The 15,950-nt window shown below is 50.0% G+C and overlaps 1 protein-coding gene across 4 annotated transcripts in view; it reads left to right on the top strand.

The window, feature by feature from the left end:
- The first annotated feature begins 4,640 nt into the window (after positions 1-4,640).
- The window catches only part of LCMT2 (leucine carboxyl methyltransferase 2), a 40,301-nt gene continuing 28,991 nt past the window's right edge, over positions 4,641-15,950 (top strand). For 3 of the 4 annotated variants that reach the window (XM_067544901.1, XM_067544900.1, XM_067544903.1), the window contains exons 1-5: positions 5,016-5,085; positions 12,554-12,678; positions 14,730-14,811; positions 15,152-15,332; positions 15,735-15,891. In XM_067544901.1, coding sequence (XP_067401002.1) covers positions 5,041-5,085; positions 12,554-12,678; positions 14,730-14,811; positions 15,152-15,332; positions 15,735-15,891 — 590 coding nt within the window. In that variant the 5' untranslated portion in view covers positions 5,016-5,040. Of the gene's footprint in view, positions 5,086-12,553; positions 12,679-14,729; positions 14,812-15,151; positions 15,333-15,734; positions 15,892-15,950 lie in introns of all 4 variants that reach the window. The other variant, XM_067544902.1, reaches the window with a different exon arrangement.

Raw genomic sequence — 15,950 nt, 5'->3', positions numbered from 1 at the left:
TCAGTTCCATAACAATAACACCCACTTGCATATAGTGTCCCCCTCCCTTCCTGCGTGCTTGTGCATTCACATATGCATAGCATCTCTCCTCACTGCACAAATGCATGTCGTGTTCCGCCCTCCTGGCATGCACATTCAGAGTGTCCCCCTCTTCCTGCAGGGATGAATTGAAACCCCCTGAAATGGGGTTGCTCCTTCTTCCCATACTGAATTCCCAGTGCTCTCCTGCGGAAGCACCCCCGGTTCAGTCCCTCCTCACCAAACCAGCGCAGTGGGTCAGTTATGGGTACTTCCCTGTGCAGGCCGCCAGCTCAGGCCTCGGTATCTTCATGGCATCCCCGGCAGATCAGGCAAAACAGTAGGATGTGACTGGCTCCCAGCTCTGTCTCCTCTACATCACAGGCTCCCAGAGGTGGACAGAGCTCAGCCCCAGGGTGAAGAGCAACTGGCAAAAGGGGATCAGAGCAAGACCAAGGGATCTTTCCCTCAAGAAATTCTACACACAAAATATACATAGAAACGTAACTGCCACCATACTGGATTAGACTAGTGGTCCATCTGATCCAGTAACCTATATCATTTAACCATTGTAACCAGTACAAGCTGCTTTGGAGATGCAAAAAATCCCCTAGTCCCAACTGTTCAATAACCTACCCAAAGGGGAGATTTTTCCTAAGCCTTATCAGATAGTGAGTAGCTCATGACATAAAAAGCAGAAGGGTTCAGATCCTTTCTCAACTTCTTTTCAAATTTTAAATTCTTCAGTAATGTATATATATAGTTTTATATTTTCTTTCGGACAATTCTTAAGATCATTAATAGCACTGGACTAAGGACAAATCAGTATATGACCCTGTTAGAAACACTCGCACATTTTGACAATTCCCTGTTAGCAGCTATCTTTTGAGAGCTATTGGTTAGTCAGTTTCTAATCCATTTAATGTGATACACTGATTTGGTATAATACTAGCTTTTAATCAGAATGCTGTGTGGGACAGAATCTAAGCATAACACACACAAAACTTCTGTTTAGCACAGCCCACGCCTGACTGAAACCCACAAAGACATGAAAAGTTAATTCACCTACCAGTGAATATGCTCCACTCAGACTGTGTCCTGTCCTGCCACCAAACCCACAGACCATCATCACCTGCCTTGGCTGCCACCGCCAATGACCACCGCTTACACCACACCCTACCCTAATGCTGCCAACTCCAACTCTCGAGCAACGGACCACCCACCTGACCTGTACACCGCCACAACTGCCCACCCCATAAACTGCCACCTACCAATCCACCGCACCCCACCCTCACCACCGTCACCAGCCCCACCTTGGCCATTGCAGCCATCATGCACTCTCCATAAACTTCTACAAACTGCCCTGGTAACTGCCTTTTCCCCACCCTCCACACCACCACACCTTGCCCTGGTCACCGCCACCACCTACCAATCCCCACAAGCCATCAGACCCCACCCTGGCAACATTGCCTCTTCCCCAACGTATCATTTTTATCTATGTGTCTGATAATTCTGTTCTTTACTGTAGTTTCCACCAATTTGCCTGGTATTGAAGTTAGACTTTCTGGCTTGCATGGGCGGCATGTGATTGATGCCTGCTTTTGGAGAGGCTGGGGGGAGGGTGTGTGTGTGTGCAATGATTCTCCCCTGAGGCCCCACCCACATTTCACCTCCGCTCTCCATACCCCACCTCAGGAACAATTGGCCCTGCTTGCCCCCAGTGGCTGCTTCTGCATGTGGCAGACCCAGCCAGTGCCACAGCTACCACCCTCCAGCACCACAGGGAATGCAGCGTGGAGCCCGGCATGGATGGGGCCCACGCTGCAACCCCAGAAAGCAAAGGGCACCTGCGCTCCCTGCCTAGTGGCCTGGAGCTCAGCTGGCGTCGGGGGTCCAGGCAGGCCCCCTTCCCGCTTTGCCCACTCACATCTCTTCACCTCCTCCCCTCCCTGCACCTCTTGGGGGAGAGGACAAAGAGGTGCTAGTGGTGGGGAGGAGGCCAAGCAGGAGTGGGGCCTACCTGGCCCCCCTGCACCGGCTGGGCTCCACGCCATCAGGCAGGGAGGGTGGGTCCCCTTTGCTTTCCGGGGGCACAGCCTGGGCCTCACCCATGCTGAGTCCCACACTGCATTCCCTGAGGCACTGGAGGATGGTGGTTAAGGCACCAGGCCCATCCTAGGCTGGGTCTGCTACATGCAGACTGGCAGCCAGGGCCAGGCCAGGCTGACTCCTCCCACTGCAGCATGTGCAGAGTGGGGTGGAGTGGGCAGGGCCGAATTAACTCTCCTGTGGACCCGGGGCTATTAGATATTGTGGGGTCCCTTTATATAAGTCTTTTTCCTAATTTAAAACAAAATTATCACAATTATGGCATTGAGGCAATTAACACTATACTAAACCTGCTTTTTAATTAACATAAAGCCATCCTGTGGTTACATTTCAGTCTTAAAACATGTAGAACAGGGGTCGGCAACCTATGGCTGCTTGGGGCCGGGAGCGGCTCTTATCCAGGGTGCTGGGCCCACGGCACATTGGAGAGGGGCAGGGGTGGAAGACTTGGTATGATTGCCGACCCCTATTGTTGCGGGGCTCCCCTTTACCTCAGGCCCTGGGCTGCAGCCCCTAAAGCCCCTGCATTAATCTGGCCCTGGGAGCAGGGATGGAGTACAGCGGAGAGGCAGAGGAGCTTCCCGCAGTGTCGTGGCTGATTGGGGAGGCTTAACCTCTCCCCGCCTATTATACCCCTGCATATGCTGACCTGTAATTGCCAAGATGATCTCTGCTGCCTTACAAAAAAACCCCCAAAAAATGGCATTACACTAACTATACTCCCTTTATCTAGTACAGAGGCTGATTTAAGTGATAAAATTGTGGTATGTAGCCTGATTTCCTTCAGTACTACCTACCCTATACCCCACAAACCACTACTGCCCACTCCCCACAACCCCCCCCGGCCATTGCCCACAAACAACCCCCCCCCCCGTCAGCAAGCAGGTTACACTCTGAGTGTCTGTGTATCTCCACAGCCCTTGTCCAGCAGCCTGTCAGCACACTCCAGCCACACTTTGGCTTTCACCAGCCTTGGTTACCACTTGCAGGGTGACCCCAATATACCGTCCCAGATTTCCCCCCAAAATGTGTTCTGCACTGTCCAGCCCTCTCCTGTGCAGTTATATTAGGTTAATTGCCCCTCTAAGGGGATCAATATACAACAGTTTGCTACTCTAAATGCAATTACCCACACAATTCACATTGCAACACTGGATTAGTTTTGATTAAAGGATAAAAAGTTTATTTAACTACAAGGAGATAGATTTTAAGTGAGTACAAGTATAAGGCATTAAAGTCAGAAATGGTTACAAGGGAAATAAAGATAAAAGGCTTTCTAAAACTTAACAAAGTAGACTTGGTTCCAGGTGAAGCCTCTTACCACGTGTTCCCATTAACACGGCTGACCAAATTCCCAGGCTAGGATCTGTTTCTTTTGTCATCTTAAGTAAAGAACAAGAGATGGTAGGAAGAGATAACTTTGAGTGTTTTTAACCCTCACTCTTATAGTTCAGTCACCCTTTAAAAATTCATTTTCCTGAGGGTTACCCCCAGAATAACATTAATTCCTGCTTAGATGACAGAGACAAGAAGTCTGGAGGTGTCTGTTCCCCTGTTCTTTGCCAAGAAATAGCCACTTGATAGGTGATTGCTCATCAACTTTGATGACACCTGGCTAGAGGCAACAACTTGTCCCTTGACTTTCAGAAACCGGTTTACCCCCTGCCCAGAATTGTCTAATAAACACATTTCAGACCTAATTTCATCTCATATTTATAACTCTCCATATAACGTTATGCCCATTTCATCACAATATTATTGACCAGCAGTTATTAGTTTTCAAATACATCACAAGGCATATTTTGTACAAAGATTATTACAATAGCGTGTAAGGTGTGAATACAGGCTGCAGTTGGTCACAAGCCCGCACCCCAGTACCCGCCCACTCCCACTCTCCACCTCACAAACCAACACACCCCACCCACCCCGATCCCTACCCACCTCACAAACCAACACACCCCACCCACCCCGCTCCCTGCCCACCTCACAAACCAACACACCCCACCCTTGTCACCACCCACTCCCACCCCATTCACCCCGGTACCCGCCCACTCCCACTCTCCACCTCACAAACCAACACACCCCACCCTTGTCACCACCCACTCCCACCCCATTCACCCTGGGGACCTCCCACTCTCCACCTCACAAACCAACACACCCCACCCACCCCGCTCCCTGCCCACCTCACAAACCAACACACCCCACCCTTGTCACCACCCACTCCCACCCCATTCACCCCGGTACCCGCCCACTCCCACTCTCCACCTCACAAACCAACACACCCCACCCACCCCGCTCCCTGCCCACCTCACAAACCAACACACCCCACCCTTGTCACCACCCACTCCCACCCCATTCACCCCGGTACCCGCCCACTCCCACTCTCCACCTCACAAACCAACACACCCCACCCACCCCGCTCCCTGCCCACCTCACAAACCAACACACCCCACCCTTGTCACCACCCACTCCCACCCCATTCACCCCGGTACCCGCCCACTCCCACTCTCCACCTCACAAACCAACACACCCCAGCCGCTCCAACTCCGGCCCCCCCGTGTACCGGATCATCCTTATCCTTAACCCTCAGCGCCAGGCGCGCGGGATCCCAATTTCCCCTCCCCCTCTCAGACCACAGAGAGAGGGTGACTAGCGCCCCGTCCCGCGGTGCCGAGAGCCCGGGCTGGCCTGTCGATCACCCTGGGCGGGGCGGGGCTCAGCTCGCCTGGGCCCGGACGGAGGGCAGGGTCGCTCTGCTCCGCTCCGCTCTCTATGGTTTCAGACTGGCCGGCGCTCAGCGTCGGGCCGCTCTACGCGCCCGGAGGTTTCTCGTTGCTCAGAGGCGCGGTCGGCTGAGGGCTCTGGGGGAGTGCTGCTGCTGCTGGTGGTGGTTGCCGTTGCCGTTGCCGTAGGATGGGCCGGGGCCGGGGCCGGCGGGGAGCGGCGCGGGACAAGGCGGTGAGTGACCGCGGCGGCCGGGCGCTGCTGCCCCGATCGCGTGGCCTTGGCACGGCCCCGGCCCCGGCGGAGCCCGCCATGCCGGAGACAGAGCCCGACCGAGGCAGAGCCGGGCCTCATCCTGCGGCCGGGCCCGTGACTCGCCCCGCAGCTCCACGCGGGACCTAGCGAGCCGGGGCAGGCTGGTCCCTGGGGAGCTGCTCCGCTCTTTCCCGGCCTGCGGGGAGCTGCCCCTCCCGTCCCGTCCCGTCCCGTCCGAGGGGGCTGGCGGCAGCCCCGGGCCGGGGGTTGCGGGTTCCAGAGCTGGCTGTCCTCCGCAGTCTGGCCCGCTGGGCACTCGAGGCCTGGCACCGAGCCGCCGCTCCCCTTGCTCCGCTCAGCAGCCCGCGCTGCGCTGCGCTGCTGCTCTCTGGCTGCGAGGCCGCTGCAGCTCCTCTCCCAGTCCCCTGGGGCTGCCGAGCGCTTTCCATCTGCCGCCCGCGGTTTGCAGTGCGGACCCCGGAGCTGGACACCGCATCTCGTGCTGCTCTGCCTGAGGGTAGAGGCGGTAACCTCACCCCCCCGCGCTGCTCGGTATTCCCCTGCTTCGCCCAGCTCCACCCACGGCTCACCTTTGCTGTCTCAGCGCCAGGGAGCTTGTGCTAACGGTTCTAAAATCCGCCTGCTGCCTGGTATTGTCTTGACCTGTTCTCTGCCTCACGGGGGAGGGGAACAGAGGTAGTGGTTCACAGCTGAGGACATGTAAGTAAGGGGTTCCCACCATGCAGGACACCCCCCCCCCCAAGCACTTACTTACAGAATCACCTGATTCTTATAACTGGTTTTGTGCTCACATGGGGTTCAGACTGTTTCACATGCTTTGGGTTGATATCAGCTTATTTATGGCACCCATTGCCATTTGGGGAAGCAGTATTTCAAAAATGGAGGGTTAAAATTTCTGTCTCAGCCTGGAACTAAACTGTGGCTTCAAGGAGAGTGAAATGTGCATGTGCATCAGGACTTACTCCTGGGAGAATAATTCATGTCCACTGCAAATACCTTTCCTTCCCTGCAGAAAAATGACTTCTGATGGGGAAGCAAAGGGAAGGTGGTCATGTGCCCCTCCCTGGCAGCATTGTCACCTTGGTTTTCATGCCCGGAGCAGCTGGCGGAGATGTAAATCATGAGAAGGGGCAGGGCTGAGGTGCCCTGGCAGGTCCAGCTGCTAGTCTTGGCTGGATTGGGGGGAAGGAGAGAGGACTTCTTCCCCTGCACCTGTTGCTCCTGGGGCTGCTTCAGACCCCCCCCCCCCCCCAACCTCCCCCAGCTTGAGGAAACTCCCTATCCCTTCTGCTTTCTGCCCCCATTGTTCTTCAGCTGTGGGTGGAGGGGTCACTGTGTGGGGAGCTGGTCCCCCCTGCATCTGGCCCCCCCACATACCCAGAACTCACCTTTCTGCTGCACCCCACCCCTCTGCTTCCAGACCCCCAAATCTGAGCTCACCCCACTCCCCCAGGATCCAGACCCCCTGATGAGCCCCCTGCACTCACTGCACGCACACCCCCTGCTGAGCCCAACCCCCCTGCAGCTGTACTCCCCTGTTGAGTTCCAACTGCCTTCACCTGGATCCCCCCACACTAAGCCCCTTCATACTTGGATCCTGCTGGGTTGAGCCAGCATGCTCCACAGTTGGCTTGGGGCAGGGCTGGTTACTCCTGTGATTTTGCTGGCTATCACAGGGCCCTCAGCACTAGGGTCTTTCTGTTTTATTGCTAGAGCCTGGGCTCTAAGACCCTGCAGGGTGGGAGGGTCCCAGAGCTCCAGCTCTAGTCCAAGCCCATAAGTCTGCACAACAATGAAACAGCCCCACAGCCTGTGCACAGCGAGCCTGAGTCGACTGGCATGGACCAGCCGCAGGTTTTTCTTTGCTGTGTAGACATATCCATAAAGTCTTCTGTGCTTGACCTACATGGAAATATTAGTATTGCCGTCTGCTCTGTGGAGCCATATAGGTGTGCCAATATGCCTTGTAAGGCATCTATTTGTCAAAAAAACATTTCCTGAATCTTTTTTCTGTATTGTTACAGATATACTTGCTGACAGGCATTTTGAAATAAATTACCAAAATAATTGAAAATGGCGTGATCATATTGTGTTACTTTGACAAATAAAATATGCAGAATTTTTAATTTTTTGGTGCAGAATTCCCTCAGGAGTAATGACTGGGGCTCTGATGCAAGCCTAGAGGGTTTACAGGAAGTCTGTCACAGTAATTGGGTGGACTTAAGGTTACATTATGTGGTTTTGAACTATATGCACTTTCTGTGAGTTCAATTCCTACTCTTGGTAGCTTTTAAAGAATGTATTGTGAACATTCCTTGTTCCTGCATGTATTCTGCAGAGGCTTGTTTTGAAAAAATTTGTCCTGAAACCAAAATTTCTGGTTTAAGAGAGAGTTTTAAGTGCTCTAAAATGCACACAACGGCTCTGATTTTACTTGAGTAGTATTGTCAAGGAAATTAGTATTAATTAAAGAATGGAAAAATGAAAGAAACAGATAAACTGTTAGGGTAGTGTAATCATGACCCATGCTTCTCATTCCTTTCCTGAACAATGGGGATTGAGGCCTGGTCTACACTAGAGAGTTTTGTTGACAAAAGTCAGCTTTTGTCAACAAAACAGTGCTGGTGTAGACACTACACTCACCTCCCAGCTGACAAAACTGTCCTGTTTTTTCAACAAAATAAAACCACCTCAACCAAAGGCATAGGGCTTTGTCGGCAGAACTAGGGTGACACAGTGTCAGTGTAGATCCTCGGTCCCTTTAGAGCAGTGGAGGAGCTGTCATGTAGGGATTTCTCCCCTCCCCGGTCACAGCTAGCCGGCTGCAGCCCCAGTTCCGGCTTTGAGCCACGAGTGGGCTGCAGCCTCCTGCCTGGTCTCACCTTGCAGCCGGGAGGTGGGCTCCAACCGCCTGTGCCCAGCTTGCAGCCGGGAGTGGGCTTTCAACAGCCCACAGCTGCTGCCTGGCTTCTGGCTGCAAGCCTCCCAGCTGCAAGGTGGGATCTGGTGGGATGCAGGTGGCTGCAGCCTGATTCCGAGCCCAGAAATGGACAGCTGCAGTCCATTCCTGGCTCAGAGCCCGGACTGGGCAGGATGTGGGGGGGGGGGTTGCAGCCTGTTCCCAGCTGTGACCAGGGAGGGGAGAGCTGGGTAAGTGGAGTACGTCCTCACCAGGAGCACTTCCATGGATCTAAAGGGCAATGTGGGGGGACTTCTTTAGATCCATTGCCCTTTAGTTCAGTGGAAGTGCTCCTGGTGAGGATGCACTCCACTGGACCCAAGGAGAGCAGTGTGGACATTCAAGTCAACTGGGCCTAATTAAATTCATCTTAGATTGCTCCAGCTAGTTCCTTTAGTATCCTAACTTCAATACCTGAAAAGATACTGGAACAAATTATTAAATCAATTTGTAAGCACCTAGGATATAATAGGATGACAAGCAATAGCCAAGATGAATTTGTCAACAACAAATCATAGAATCATACAGTTGGAAAAGACCTCAGGAGATCATCTAGTCCAACCCCCTGCTCAGAGCAGGACTAACCTCAGATAAAAAATCCCTGCGAGGATTTTGTCAAGCCGCAGCTTAAAAACCTCTAAAAATGGAGATTCCACCACATCCCTAGGTAACCCATTCCAGTGCTTCACCACCCTCCTAGTGGAAAACTTATTCCTAATGTCCAACCTAGACCGCCCCCCCTGCAACTTGAGACCGTTGCTCCTTTTTCTGTCATCTACCACCACTGAGAACAGCCTAGCCCCATCCTCCCTGGAACCCCCTTTCAGGTAGTGAGAGGCTGCTATCAAATCCCCCCTCATTCTTCTCTTCTGTACACTGAACAAGCCTAGTTCCTTCAGTCTCTCCTCATAAGTCTTGTGCTCCAGCCCCCTAATCATTTTTGTTGCCCTCCGCTGCACTCTCTCCAACTTGTCCACATCCTTGTTGTAGTGGGGGGGCCCAAAACTGGACACAGTACTCCAAATGCAGCCTCACCAATGCTGAATAGAGGGGAATAATCACTTCCCGTGATCTGCTGGCAATGCTCCTCCTAATGCAGCCCAATATGCCATTAGGCTTCTTGGCAACCAGGGCACACTGCTGACTCATATCCAGCTTCTTATCCACTGATACCCCCAGGTCCTTTTCTGCAGAACTGCTGCCTAGCTCGTCGGTCCCCAGTCTGTAGCTGTGCATGGGATTCTTCCGTCCTAAGTGCAGGACTCTGCACTTGTCCTTGTTGAACCTCATTAGATTTCTTTTGGCCCAATCCTCCAGTTTGTTTAGGTCCTTCTGTATGCTATCCCTGCCTTCCAGGGTATCTACCACTCCCCCCATCTTAGTGTCATCTGCAAACTTGCTGAGGGTGCAATCTACCCCATCCTCCAGATCATTGATGAAGATGTTGAACAAAATCTTTTAATTTCTGTTTAACTAGCTTTCTTATTTTTGTGTAGTTCCCCTTTTTGAAGTTGTATATTACTGTGGTGGATTTCTTTGGTATCTTCACTCCTAGGGATGTTATATTTAGTTACATTCTGGTTGCTATTACTGAGTGGTTCAGCTCTGTTCACCTCTTGGACAAGACCCTGTGCTCTACTTGGGACTAGATCCAGACTTGCCTCTCCCCTTGTGGTTCAAGGACTAATTGCTCCAAGAAGCAGTCATTAAAGTAATAGAAAGGCATGAGGAACCAGTGGACAATCTTAACTCTGTGTTAATGAAGTTTTTGGGCTGTAAAAGTTCAGCTGGTTACCTAAATGAATCCTTTTCAGAGTCAATGCTTTCCTGGATACAGTCCCCCATTTTGTAGATATGACCTGCATTCTTTATTCCTCAATGTATGACCTTGCATTTAGCTGTGTTAGAACACACTTTGTTTTTGGATGGGCCCAGCTTATCAAGTGATCCAGATCACTCTGTATGATTGCCCGGTCCTCATTGCTTACTACTCCACCAAACTTTGCGTTATGTGCAAATGTTATCAGTGGTAGTATTTCATATTTATTTCAAGATTATTGATAAAAATATTGTGTAGTGGCAGCCATTGATCCCTTCAAAACCTCACTAAAAACCTCAGTTCAGTGATAATTTCTCATTAACTGCTTTTTGAGATCTAATAGTTAATCAGTTTTTAATCCATTTAACATGCTCTTTATTGCTGTTGTATAGTACTGATTTTTAATTAGAATGTCTTGTGGGACAAAGTAAAATGCCTTACAAAAGTCTAAATATGTTTCATCTATGCTGTTACCTTTATCAAACAAACTTGCAGTCTCATCAAAAAAACAAACAAGTTTGTTTGACAAGACCTATTTTCCACAAAACTTTTGATTAGCATTAATTACGCTACCATCTTTTAATTCTATATCATCTTTTTTTATTACTTTGCTTGCTATTGATGTCAGACTAACCATCTTACAGTTTCCTTAATCGTCCTGTTTACCCTTTTTAAACACAGGCACAATATTAACTTTTTTCCCTGTCCTCTGGAACCTGCCTAGAGTTCCAAAACTTGTTAAAAATCAGCAGTAATGGTTCACAGTTTCTCTGAACCAATTCTTTTAGTACTCTTGGGTGAAAAGTATCCAATTCTGCAGATTAAGACTCCTTAATTTTAAAAGGAGGTGCCTGGGGGAACTAGCTATGACAAGAATTGCTTGCTCTGGTAGCTCTGTGTGGCGTAGCGCTGCCTGAAGTGACTCGAGAAAGGGGAACAACCATAGGGCAGACTGTTAGGAAGCAGGGCACAAACCCCAAATTGGCTGTGAATTCTATATACTTAGATTTCACCAACCAGTTCAAAAAAGGAAACTCCTCGGGCACTATTAACAGCCTTAACATAGAGTCACAGACTCCATGTACGTGACAGTTCTCTGAAGTGTCTTGCCACGCAGGTGAGCATACCTTTGTGATAGGTAGGCCTTACAGGAAGAACTACCTAGTCCCAAAGGACCAGTCTCTTAACCCAGGTGAATTGCACCTTAGGTCTCAAACCAAAGACACTGCTTGTATCCAAGCCTATAATAAAATATATGAAGATTTATTAAATAAGAAAAGGAAACATGAATTGTTTACAAGGTTAAAGTAGGTAAACATATAGACACAAATAAGTTACATTCTAATGTTTCAAAAGGTAATAGAAGCTTCTGTGATCCAGTTCCTCCTCCCTTGTGCTCTGAACTTGCAGGTCAGTTGACAGAAGAAATCCACTTGTATGACTCATCTTCACATGGAGAAGAGCAAAACAATGAATGTATTTTGTCCTCTTTAACATCCCACAACAGTTCGTTTAGTGTTGATGGACCTTTCCTGTTGGGAAAGACATATCACCTTCTGTCAAAGATCAGCTCTTCACACTAGTTAATGTCTTTCTTCTGTCTAGTGATTTACATAGTTACAGAGGCTCACAATACAACCATTCAAACATTACTTTACAGCATGGAATATGGATGTTATAAGTGAGATTAATGGATGCAGCAACTCACAAGCATTCAATAAAGTCTAAACACTAAACACATTCTTACAATTCTAATATCTATTTTAAGAATATCAACACACAGGTGAGCTAGATTGATTCCGGCTATGTGTTTATTAGTATTCAGTTGAGACATGGGGACCTTGGCATGAGCTGGCAACTGGTCTGTCAGTGTCAGATGGGGACTCTGCTATGGGGTCACTGTGTATGAGGTGGGGGAGGGGCCTCTAGGGGTTTGTGGGAGGCAGGCTGGGGGAGGGTTGGGTGGGTTGTTGGGCACCTGGTGTTGGCTGAGGCAACAGATGCTTCATGAGGAAGCATTGGGGTGGGATGGGGCCTAGGAGGCACTTTGTGCTGTCTGGGTTCTGGGGCAGGGGCCTCTGCAGAGAGGATGCTGATTTTTCTTCGTCCCAGCTGCTAAATCCCATTACAAATATTACATATTTTTCTAGTGTAACTTCAGTGGTGATGGGAGTGTTCTGCCATCATGGGGTGGGGCAAGAGCAGTAGGCACGGGGTCCTGAGCAAGGTCCTGACTCACTTTCTGGTACACCTTCACAGCCTTTATAGAAGAAAAGAGGGAATTTCTCTGCCTCTCATGCCCATGGCATAGGGTTGGATGAACTCTTTGTGCCACATCGTATCAGATTTGGACTGCATGTTGGGCCACTAATGCTCTAGTCTCCTGACCTCACGTAGGCTATTGGTGAATCCCCATGACTGGTGTGGGAGTGGGATATGCATCCATAGGTACACGAGAAGTGTGTAATGCCCTAGCCCGGCGGCACTGAGGAAACTCACTGGGCCTGTGAGTCTCCAAGGGAGGGACTAATTTGGTTTCTAAAGGAGGAAAGGGCTTGGAAGAGTGATGTTTAGTTGTTTCGTTATGGCTACTCCTAGGCAGGTATCAACAGACTGAATGTGAATGAGCAGTCCTTCTCCTTGTTCAGGTTCAAGGCACCAATGACAGCAGTATTGTCAGTAAATTCTCCACCGCTGCTCTTGGCTACATCCAGGATAGCTTCCTCCAGTACTTCACGTCCAAGAGGTGCAGGCGAGCTCCACTGATCCATCGGTGAGGAATGGGCTTTGGTTTGATTTGGTGCTTGCTATCCTTTGGGAGGGGGTATTGCTGTGATTTTTGTGGGTGGAGCTTCCATTGAGTAGTAATGTCAGGAAATGATAGCCTGTCCTTCAGTCTTTTTCATTCTTTTTTCTTAATGGAAATGCACTACTGACTGTTATAACAGAACAGAAAGCTATGCTCAATATTAAGAGGTAATTTTTCTAAGTGCTTTAAGAGCCACGTGCACTGTTTAGACTGTCCTAAACATTACTATTCAATAACAGGGTATACTTTGTGGTGCAATTTTAGTGTCATTTGGTAATGGAGTTCCTGAAATATAGGCTCCCCCCTGCCCCAAAGTTGGGTTTCAAAAAAGTGTAAGGGGGTTCCACTCACTGCAGGTGTGCTTCCTTATGGCTAGGGCTGGGAATTAGTCCTTGCTCCCATTTCGCACCCCTTTCCATTGGTTGCTTGCACTGTGGCCTCTCTCTTTCTCCTTCTTCATGGTGTGCTGCTTCTTCATGACTCATCCCACTGGCCGGGTCACTGTATAGTTCTTCAGTTTGGAGGTAACAAAGTCCCACTGCACAAGCTGTCCTAATGCTGTTTCAGGCAATCCTTCTGTACTCTGATCCTAGGGACCCTATAACTAGTAGTCTGGGTCTGTTAAGTCCCAGACCCTGTTGCTGTTTCCCTGCGCTCTTCCTGCACCACCTCTCTATCTTCTTGCCTATCTATGGGTTTGCCACTGGAGCTTCTGCCCCTCTCTGTGGCTACTTCACCCCTCTTGACCACTTGTCAAATTCCCTAGTCCAAGGTAGGACCCAGGGTTTATTCTGCCCCTGGATTTACTCCTTAATCCTGGCCAATTCCCTTTCCCTCAAGTGAGTGAGTGACAGATGTCATTCCTGCCACCCTCTCCTTCTCTCACTTCCTGGCTCTAAGCTCTTATCCCTGCTCCTTCCCTCAGCTGGACTTCATCTGTCATTAGGCCTCATTAGTGTCTGGTTCCCCTTCAGGAGCAGCATATAAACTTCGTTGGCTCTTTCTGGCACACAGTAAACTGCTCAGACTTGTGTAGTGTGGACACCCCATCACAATTATAACTTTTTGTGCACATATCTAGGGAAGAAGGCTATTAACTTCCATAAAATCTATATCACTGGATTGTCCCCGTTTAGAAATATTTCAAAACTTACTGCTCTAGAAAACTTTAGCACTACTGCTTACAGGTAGTTTCCTCAGTAACTCTTTTGTGAGAGGAACACATTCAGTAATATACACACTTGAATCCTCAGGGGAACAGACACTGCTCCTTAAATCAAAGGATGAGGAGTTCAGGTCCTCCTCTAGGGAGATTTGTGTGCTCTGCATGTTAGTGTTCTCAGTCTACCTTTTGCCTGTTGCGGTAGTAGTGGGCCAGGCTTATGTGGGAGGGTCTAGCTGGCACGGTGAAAATAACACCAGAGAGGCTGGCACGGGAGTCCTGGTCAGGATGAATCAGTTCTGAGCCAGAAGAGGCCCATTGATTTCCAGCACTTGGCACGACTGACTGGCTCCATGCTGGGATTTGGGAGTAGGCAGGCTTGATGCGTGGCACTCAGTGCTGAGACTAGGAGATGGGGGAGGAGAATACCAGTTGTGATGAGCCTTTTCACTTAAGAGGAATTCCTTGGTATACCTCACCACCACTCAGCTACCAGCTGTGCCCTCCTCCTGGCCCCTCCATGTCCTTAATAGTTCTGGAGTAGCCTTGGGAAGGAAGGGAAGTGGTAGCTGCTGGGCTGTGAGAAGCACATTTACCAACTGGAGACAGCAAAGGGGAGGGGAAGCAAGCTCCAGGCTGCCTACTCCACTTCCGGGGCTAGAGTAGAGGGAGTGGGCTCCACACGCTCTTCTGCAGCACAGGGGATTCACATAGGTGTGAAGTAGAGGAGGAGGAATGAGGTTTTGGGAAAGGAATGGATTCTGAAGGGAGGGAAGCTCCACAAGCAGGGGCATGTGGCATTTTTGTGATAAAAGGGGAAATCTGGATACAACAGTTGGATTTTATTTCCTAGGGGTTACTATGTCCGGGCCCGAGCTGTGGATCACTGTGTACAAGAGTTTCTGCTATTGAGTCAAGGCTACTCCAGGAGACAGGTGAATTCTTTGGGGGAGGAGTGCAGGGGCTGAGCTCCCATTGTGGGTCTGGGGACACCTCCTTGGTGTCTGTGGTCTGCATTAGCCTGGCATATCCCTCTGATCCCTTCCCAGGAAGGCACAGAAGGGTCTATGTGACTGGCACCATTAGTTGCCCATTTGTATTCTTTGAGGGGGGCACTGTCTGTGTACATTGTTCCTATTACTTTTATGGGGCTTTGCTATGTCAGCCAAATGCTGCTGGGATGTTGGCACCAAAATACTCTGGTGCTTTGTGCCTGGCAAATACACACGTTGGTGCTGGAGTTGAATAACATTTTCCTGTTTTTTCTCCCTGCAGATCATCTCTTTCGGCGCTGGCTTTGACTCCCTGTATTTCCGCCTCAAGGACATGGGTCTTCTGAATCGCACTGTGGTGTATGAGGTAGATTTCCCAAGTGTGGCAAACCGGAAAGCTGCTCTGATCAAAGGTATAAAGGACCTGGCCACGGTCGTGGGAGGCGTTGGAGAGAGAGAATCAGGTATGACATATCTGGCTGCAGCAGGCTGGCCAGAATGCAACTTACCTGTCATCAGATGCAGAGGCAGAGTATATGGCAATTTAAGTGTCCTAATTGTTAACTGTTTCACTTCTGGTCACTTTATGAGAAATATATAGGTGGAGTTTGCACAGGGGCTGGTGGTAATACAGGGGCTGTAAGTTTCCTGGGCCTTTTGCAGGTCATTCTTGACATTGTCACTCTGTGGCCTATTAGTGATGGGAGTCTGTGGCATGGGTTTTCCTAATCTCCTGCCCCTCCATGGTGTCAATGTGGGTGGGAGCAAGTTGAGATGGGTTGTCTATATTGTGGGTGTTCCTGTCACTTCTGTTGCTGACAGCATATCAGCGTTGTAATGAGGGTATCTTGATTGTTTTCCCCCAGGAGCCATGAGCTTTGCTGGGGAGGATTATAAATTGCTGGGAGTGGACTTGTCTGAGCTGTCTGAGCTGGAACAAGCCCTAAAGGAGGCAGGGCTGGACCCTGAGGTCCCCACCATGCTCTTAGCAGAAGTGGTGCTCACTTACATGGAGATCAGCAGGTTGGTTGGCTCACTCTCTTCCCTGTTCGCTAGGTGCCTAAGTGGGTGCAGTGAGCACA

This window comes from Emydura macquarii, unplaced genomic scaffold, assembly GCF_026122565.2.
Source record: "Emydura macquarii macquarii isolate MOO-44397 ecotype Brisbane River unplaced genomic scaffold, CSIRO-AGI_Emac_v2 contig_1032, whole genome shotgun sequence".
Classification (NCBI taxonomy): Eukaryota; Metazoa; Chordata; order Testudines; family Chelidae; genus Emydura; species Emydura macquarii.
This window is presented reverse-complemented; position numbering and strand designations above follow the sequence as displayed.